The 8195-nt window shown below is 41.6% G+C and overlaps 2 protein-coding genes across 2 annotated transcripts in view; one reads left to right on the plus strand and one right to left on the minus strand.

Moving 5' to 3' along the window:
• mlf1 (myeloid leukemia factor 1) overlaps positions 1–1685 on the plus strand; it is an 18779-nt gene extending 17094 nt beyond the window's left edge. Inside the window, exon 7 of the mRNA XM_080771835.1 lies at positions 148–1685. Within this exon, the coding sequence (XP_080627961.1) occupies positions 148–232 (85 nt within the window). The 3' untranslated portion in view covers positions 233–1685. The remainder of the gene's footprint in view (positions 1–147) is intronic.
• A 3546-nt stretch (positions 1686–5231) lies between these two features.
• On the minus strand, positions 5232–7244 carry med29 (mediator complex subunit 29). Its single transcript, XM_080771682.1, has 4 exons — positions 6969–7244; positions 6268–6326; positions 6073–6157; positions 5232–5951 (listed from the first exon to the last, which is right to left on the minus strand). Exons 1-4 carry the CDS (start codon positions 7212–7214, stop codon positions 5724–5726), a joined length of 618 nt encoding a protein of 205 aa, XP_080627808.1. The 5' UTR covers positions 7215–7244; the 3' UTR covers positions 5232–5723.
• Between the last annotated feature and the right edge of the window lie 951 nt (positions 7245–8195).

Genomic DNA, 8195 nt, shown 5'->3' on the forward strand with positions numbered 1-8195 from the left:
ATTACATTGTCCTACATTGGGGTTGTTTGGGGTTGAATTGTGCTAAACGCAGAGGCGGAAAATCAACAAATAAAAGTCCAGTATGGCTTCCATGATGTATAATGCCTCCCTTATGTGTTTATTTATTCATTTATTCATCCATTTCAGAGAAAGAACAAAACCAAAGGCTGAGGGAAGGAAACAAGCACACAGTGACCTCCATGTGAACGGAGCAGGCGTGACAAAGCAGTAAAAACACCTGCTGTGTCTCTGTGCTCATAAAAATGTGTTGACCCCGTCCCCGCACGCACGCACACACACACACACGCACTGACTCACTGACCAGTCATGATTTATTTTCTTTTTTAAAGCTACCACTAATATCCATAGTATCGTATACAGGACGTTTCAAAATACAGCACCACCAACAGCACCACCTGAACAATCCAGAGCTTCTTTTTAATGAACAAAATGATATTTTGAAACTATAAAATAGCTTGAACCAGTGCTGGTTGTCTCGTTAGAGCCCGCTCGCTGCAATGGTGTCTGATCCGAACTTAACCGAGATGCCGAAACTGTATAGTACTGCTATCTGGGTTGCACAGCCAGATGTCCTGTCTCGTGCTCAGGACTCGTGTCAAGACTACGAATAGTTAGTTGCTATTAACTGCTCAATAAACCCTTTCTGATTCTTCTTTTATATGGTTCATGATGACGCTGCCAGCCATCTGAGTACGTATCACCATGACGATGCCACACGTGTATACCCATAAATGAGGTTTCTATATCGCCGTTGTCTCCATACATGGGGCTATAGGTTGTCCCCATTTATGGAGCTTTAAGTGAAAGTCTTTGTTACAGAAACCAATCTGTATGATATGCTAATTGCTAATACAATATAACTGCCTACGGTAGGTAGATGTTTGAGAACCAGGTTTGATTTTCGGGCAGGACAAGAAAAACGTAGGGATTGCAGCTTTAAATAATTCTTATTTAAGCCCTGAACAAGAACAGATCTACAAGCTAACAGTATATACTGTATATATTACTAATATTAGGCATTACAGACACCGCAGCTAGACAGCTAGAGGGCGCAGTAGGACTAATGTTGGACGTATTTAAAACATAAACTACCGGTATTGTGAATATAGAGGTCATTTGAAAATGATTGCATGGCTGAAAGTCATACAAATATATAGCCTATATAATGAATAATTTAGTCATAATATAATATGATATAATATAACTAATCAAATGCGTATCACCATGTAGTACAAATTACAAATTTGCTTTCATAGGGTATGCTTTTCTGTTACTTTATAGACGGCATCATAAAAAATAAATCTATTTTGTCTAAAGCGGACTCATCTGCTATAGTGCTCTAAGACAGTTATCTTTATTGTCCGTTTGTAATTATACCGTGTAGTGCCTTTTGTTCTAGATTTTGTACTTTATCTGCTGTAATCATTGTAAATGAGAAGAGAAAACAAATGAATGGTAACCTTTTTATATTGTTAATATGTTATGTTGCTTTCTTTTGTTTTTCACCTGATGAAATCAATGCTACAATGCACCAATATTTGGAGATGAAGAAAGCCTGTTTATCTCATCTTCTTATTCATGTAGATTTTCAAGTTTCAAGACTTTTAAGATAACATCTTCCATGTTATGGAAAATTATCTGAAAATTAAAATGTGGAAAATGTGCACATTTAGTTTTGCCATGTGTTCCTCTTCTGTTGCTCCTGTTGAAACATTAAGGTGTATAAATAAAGTTTACTTTACTACTTAAAAGGGTTAGTTCAGATTGTGAAGAGATGTGTGGCTCCCAGACCCCCACCAAATGACCGGAACTACTTAATATTCACCTAAACCAGACCAGAACTCCCACCATGGGACAATCAATTAATACCTTTGCAACTACCGTATATTATATCGGATTTTTAGCGCCGTTTCTCCATCGGTTCTCCGAAAAACGTGTCCAGTGTGCAACCACCTTTACACCCCAATCTGAGAACCCATCGTCTAAAGAAATATTGGAAACACAGCGCCCTCTTTTCCTTATATTGAATATTGACAATGTCAACAGTCTGTCTCAAGAGACTACTTTCACCGCAACATCCATATTGTGGGATAAGCTTTCGCAGGGGATGCAGATTAGAGACGCCAACGGACCGACATGCGGAAACAACGGTCGGACATGCGCTGCTCCCGTGCTTGCGGTTAGGGTTAGGTTTGAGGTAGGTTGTCGGTCTAATAGCAGATCGACAAGCTTGTGCATCGGCTATTTTCAGCGAAAGCTTTCCCCACAATAACAGAAAAGATACTAGTATAGATCCCCGTCAACCATGTGGGGTTTAAGTGGTTAAGACATATTTCACATATATGTGAAGTGTTATTTGTTTGTGCCAGAAAGTACATTATATTCCCTCAGATGGATGACTTTAAAATGTCACAACTTCATGTGGCTTATTATGTACGTGGAAAACCTTCCACATTAGGAGGCCTATCTCTCTGCATGTTTATCAGGTTCCCCTCTGTGTGACCCCTCCATTGTGCCTGCCCGGACCCCCTGCTGTGCCAATTTGGCAGTGGCCTAGCAGAGTATATTTAAACCAGATCCATTGTCAATAAACCCCACAGTGGTCAGAAGATCTCACACCTGCTCGCCATGTGCTCCATCGTCACATCATTTTATCGGCTTCATTTATCTCTCGGATCAATGGTTTTTTATGAGTGGGGTCGTCCAGGGACAACCCTTGGAGAGGGAGGGGTCCCTAGTTTGGAACCAAATGGACCCTTACAGCAGGGATACTCAAATAGATTTACCTGTGGGCCACATTACAAAAATGGCAAGGGGCCAGGGGCCAGTAGATAAAATTACGACATTAATGATACTTGATAACTTCTCTCTTTCAATTGCTTTATTTTCGCAAAATGTATCAAAGTACAATGTGCATGCACACAATATGTAAATAAATAAATGTGTTACATTTTCTTGCATAAACACAAAGAGCTGTTTCCATAACTGCACAAATTATTGCACATAACATGAGTAGCTGTTATAATAACATAACATGAGTAGCTCTTTGCCTGCCTGCCTGCCTGTCTGTCTGTCTGTCCATGAGTAGTTATTTGTCTGTCTGTCAATGAGTAGCTGTCTTACTGTCTGCCTGTCTATGAGTAGCTGTCTGCCTGCCTGTCTATGAGTAGCTGTCTGTCTGCCTGCCTGCCTGTCCAATTGTCCATGAGTAGCTGTCTGTCTGCCTGTCTGAGTAGCTGTCTGCCTGCCTGCCTAATTGTCCATGAGTAGCTGTCTGTCTATGAGTAGCTGTCTGCCTGCCTGCCTAATTGTCCATGAGTAGCTGTCTGTCTGCCTGTCTATGAGTAGCTGTCTGCCTTCCTGCCTGTCCAATTGTCTATGAGTAGCTGTCTGTCTGTCTATGAGTAGCTGTCTGCCTTCCTGCCTGTCCAATTGTCCATGAGTAGCTGTCTGTCTGTCTATGAGTAGCTGTCTGCCTTCCTGCCTGTCCAATTGTCCATGAGTAGCTGTCTGCCTGCCTGTCCAATTCTCCATGAGTAGCTGTCTGTCTGCCTGTCTGAGTAGCTGTCTGACTGTCTGCCTGTCCAATTCTCCATGAGTAGCTGTCTGTCTGTCTGCCTGTCTATGAGTAGCTGTCTGCCTGCCTGCCAGCAAGTTGGTTAACAGAAAATAAATTGTTATGGCTGAGTAAAATAAAATACAATAAACACAATTTGCCTGAAAATAGATTACCCAGCTATGACCTTTTTCATGAAAAAAAATGAGTAGTGATATGGCTGACTGAGTAAAATAAAACAATCTACCTGAAAATAGATAGCTATAAGTGAAGAGCAATTTCCGCAATTTCCATAATTTCCATTTCCACCATTTCCGCAATTTCCATTTCCTCAATTTCCATTTCTACCATTTCCGCAATTCCCCCCCCCCCCCCAAGCTTTTATTTTCGTTCGAGTAATAGTACAACTCTAATAGTATTACTTATAATAATGTAATTAAAGATAACTTCATTCAGATTTATTTATTTTTATTTCATTTTCCAGATTTTTTTTTCTTCTTTTTTGAGTGGTGCAACCACTCCTACAATCAGCAATGTCCATGTACCTACCTGTGTGTACACCTGTGTGTATGAGCCTGAGTATGTTACTGACTTATACCAGTAGGGGGCGGCAGAAACAGAGGGAGGGGTAGTGCTGTGTAATGAGAGAGAGAGAGAGAGAGAGAGAGAGAGAGAGAGAGAGAGAGAGAGAGAGAGAGAGAGAGAGAGAGAGAGAGAGAGAGAGAGAGAGAGAGAGAGAGAGAGAGAGAGAGAGAGAGAGAGAGAGAGAGAGAGAGAGAGGGGGGGGGGGGGGGGGGGGGGAATTGCACCACTCAGTTCACACGTGTGTGATTTTTTTAGATTGTCATTGGTGGGCCAGTCATGATGGTCCCGCGGGCCTGATGTGGCCCGCGGGCCTGAGGTTGAGTATCACTGCCTTACAGGTCTGTACTGTTGTGTACACTGAAGAAGGAACTGGAGCAAACAAACTTGGACAATTGAAGTGTTTATTTTTATAACAAGGTGATATTGAAACGTATTATGTTATTAAAAGGGCTTTAATTGTCCAAGCTTGCTCCAGTGTAGATTAGGGTCCCCAGAGGTCATGTAAATTGCATTAAATGGGGGCCTGTGATCTAATGCATATCAAGTTGGGATTCTTCAAATTGAATTGAAAACGTTTGAGAACCACCGTCTTGGGATTAAAGTTATAGTGATCTTAAACTGCAGGAACGTCTTTTACCCATTATCTACAGACAACCTTTCTCTGTACTGGGGGAGCCAGTATACAGCGGCCGGCACAGCACCAAGGAGGGTTTCCAGTATCTTGTCTAGGGTTTCACATGGCAGCGTGGTATGTCTCTGAAGTGTGTTTACGTAATGAGAAACGTGAGCCATCCGAGGGAGACCAACTTAAAGCAGTCAATTTCTGGTTATAGACCACTGGTTTTCAATGCGAGGTCCGGGGACCCTAATTGAGGTGCTCCAGCTACATTATTGGTAGTTAGGAATAGGAACACAACTTAAACATTTTACTTATTTTGCCCCTGCATTCGTGTTTAATACTTGAGTGACCGTGAAATTAATCCATTCAAATTGAAGTCTTTCATCAGCTCAAGAAAATGAATACTTAAAAGAAATCCCTACCCTTCTTGAATGAAAAACTACCAACAAAATCTGTAGAAAGTTTTAATAGTCAATAATACAAACAGTCTAGAAAATGTGAGCACTCAGTTAGCAATGTTGCAACTCATGCTGCTCTGCCACCATCTGCTGGCCATCTTATGCCATTACTTATTTGTTTTTAGACAAATTAATATTTACAATGTTTACAACAAACCAAAATGGAAAACTAAAAAGCAGGTCTCAACGCAGATAAAACAACTGCATCTAAATCAACTTAAACAAACTGAAAACACTATACACCCTTAAGTGTGAAATATACTGTCTCACTAGAAGTCACTTCCCCGATAATGCTTACATTTATGCTCCTGGCGCCTTATGGTGCCAAACAGACAATCTACAAGCTCACACCGTGTCACATCTGCGACACGTTGTGAGCTTGTAGATCTGCCGTTTTTTGGCACGAGGCGACTTACAACTCTGGCTTTAATCCGAATAGGAAGCGTAGTAGCAATGCGTCGGCCATGTGGTCTGCTGTACCAGTCTACATGCTTCCCGCTGGCTGTCCCTTGCCCGCGATCTTCTTGGAACACTCCAGCAGAGCGTTGTGAATGTCTTTGGCACAGGAGATCTGAGACTTGATCATCCCCAGGTACTGGGCGTACGACAGGGACTCCGTCTGCACCGTGTCCGGCTTGGTGGCCGTGGGGACCAGGTTGGGAGAGTGTTTGGCGCTGTCGATGCTCTGGGACAGACACTCGTAGGCCAGCCGCTGGACACAAGAACAGAAAATACATGATGGTTAAGAGAGAGGTCTGGTTTGTGCACTCGGGAATAATTAGTTAATAAGTATTCAATCAATCAATGTCGAACGTGTGTGTGTATGTGTTTACCAGACAGAGCTCCAGTTGGTCACAAAGGGCATAAAACTCCTCCAGACTTTTATCAAAGCGTTGAACTTGACCATCGCTGCTTTTGCTAAAAATAAATCATGTAAAAACAACAACAAATCATCATCAGAAACAACGTGTTCAGTGTGATCCAATAGGATCATTGTGGAATGCGTGAATGAATGCCAGGATACTTACATGCCATTATCAATTGATGTATTGTGGCCTAAATTCAGAGATGCAATTCTCATAACATTCTGTGAAAAAGAAATATAGAGGCAAGGTTAATGTGATATATATTCCAATAGAAAACAACAGAGGCCAAGTCTATTGAACATGCTTTTAGGATGAAGGAGATCCGAGTTACATTTTTTTATTCTATAAAAATGCCAACATGTCTCAACCGGGTTAAGGTCTTCTTTGACAAATAGAAATTGCAATAGAAGGGCTGTTCTCAGAGACGTTATTTTAGACTGATATTCATAGATGTCACGATGTGTACACAATATTCACTATGAATCAATGCACTACATTTAGGACCTCTTTATGACAAGATAGAAGATACAGATTTTAACATGGTCCTCCTTTGTTCAGACTTTTTTGGGGGGGCTCATTTTGTTTTTCCATTCTTTGCTTTTACTTTTCTTTGGCTCCTTGAGCTGCAAACACGAAAAAAATGGCAACCAGAATAAGAATAATAAGAGACCACCAGCCTTGCTGCTGCTCATTTGTCAATAAATAATTCATTTTATCATGGAAAAAATTAAATATTTTGTCTTGGGCCTACACTTGGATCAAGATATGTTTTTTCTAAATTAGAGTCAGGCTCGATCAAATACATCTGATAGTCTTTACTCTTGATCCAACAACACGGCTATCTACTCGGGCCCAATCATTACCTGCAGACTCTCTTTCAGTTGTGGGATCAGCATCTTGAATCTGTGAACGGGATCAAAGTCCTGCTGTTGACTCAGTTGTTGTTGCTGTTGTTGCTGCTGCTGTTGTTGTTGTTGTTGTTGTTGTTGTTGTTGTTGTTGTTGCTGCTGCTGCTGCTGTAGAGAGGCAGCAGCAGCTTGCTGCGGCATTCCTCCTGCCTGAGGAGGAATCGGTCCACCGGGTTGTTGTTGCTGTTGCGGCGCCGCCATCTTGACAGAATGAACATGCAGCACGACACAACTACCGGTTACACTCTCGCGATGGAGAGAGGATGGGCTTCTTCTCACCAGGCTTTCAGTAAGACAGAGTTATGACGTCGAGGGGGCAGAAAACTGAGCACTCGAGCGGCAAGCGCTGTTCATGCAATATCAGCAATTTTAGGCATGTGTGCAACTAAAAAGAATATATTCTGAAATAAAGGGATTTGGGCTGTTGCCTAACTAAGTACAGATCATTCTGCCAAGTTCCGGTCATTGGACTGGCCCCATGAAATGAAAGGAGTTGTCAAATCATACCCCAGATGTGTTCATATTCAGAGGACCAGTGGCGCAATGGATAACGCGTCTGCCTACGGAGCAGAAGATTCCAGGTTCGAGTCCTGGCTGGTTCGAAGTTTTTCCTCTCACTTTCTTTTCCCTTTTTACCTCTTTTATGATTATGATGAAATCCTGTTCTGTTCTTTGGCTATATAGAAGTGTCTCTATTTGTACGTCTCTAAATGTTTTGATGAATTGAACAAGGTGAACCCTCTAAACAAGTGTAATGCTTTATTGGGTCGTCAACTCACAGTTAACAGTCTTTGTATTGAGTTATGCTTGAAATGTACTGTCATTTTGCAAACTGTTAATAAATACTTAAATCAAATAACTCTGTCTTTACTCTATGGCTCATATAGAGTAGATCTAAACTCTGGGCTTAATATATGATCCCATACCACGAAAGGACGGCAGTCGCACGGTGATTGGCTAGCCGGTTCTCAGACAAACGTTTTGACGATGTTTTAATGTATTATTATTATTATTATTATTATTATTATTACCGGTATTATTATATTTTTGTACTTATATTTTGGGACCGACCTAGAGACCCCGTCCTTCCTTCCTTCTAAGCCATGGGAATGTAGACTTATAGCAACGCCGTAGCGCAGCAGCAGCCAATCAGAGCCCTGCCAACCGCACCTCGGGCCATGG

The sequence above is a fragment of the Protomyctophum bolini genome (genome assembly GCF_963924005.1).
Source record: "Protomyctophum bolini genome assembly, chromosome: 9".
Classification (NCBI taxonomy): domain Eukaryota; kingdom Metazoa; phylum Chordata; class Actinopteri; order Myctophiformes; family Myctophidae; genus Protomyctophum; species Protomyctophum bolini.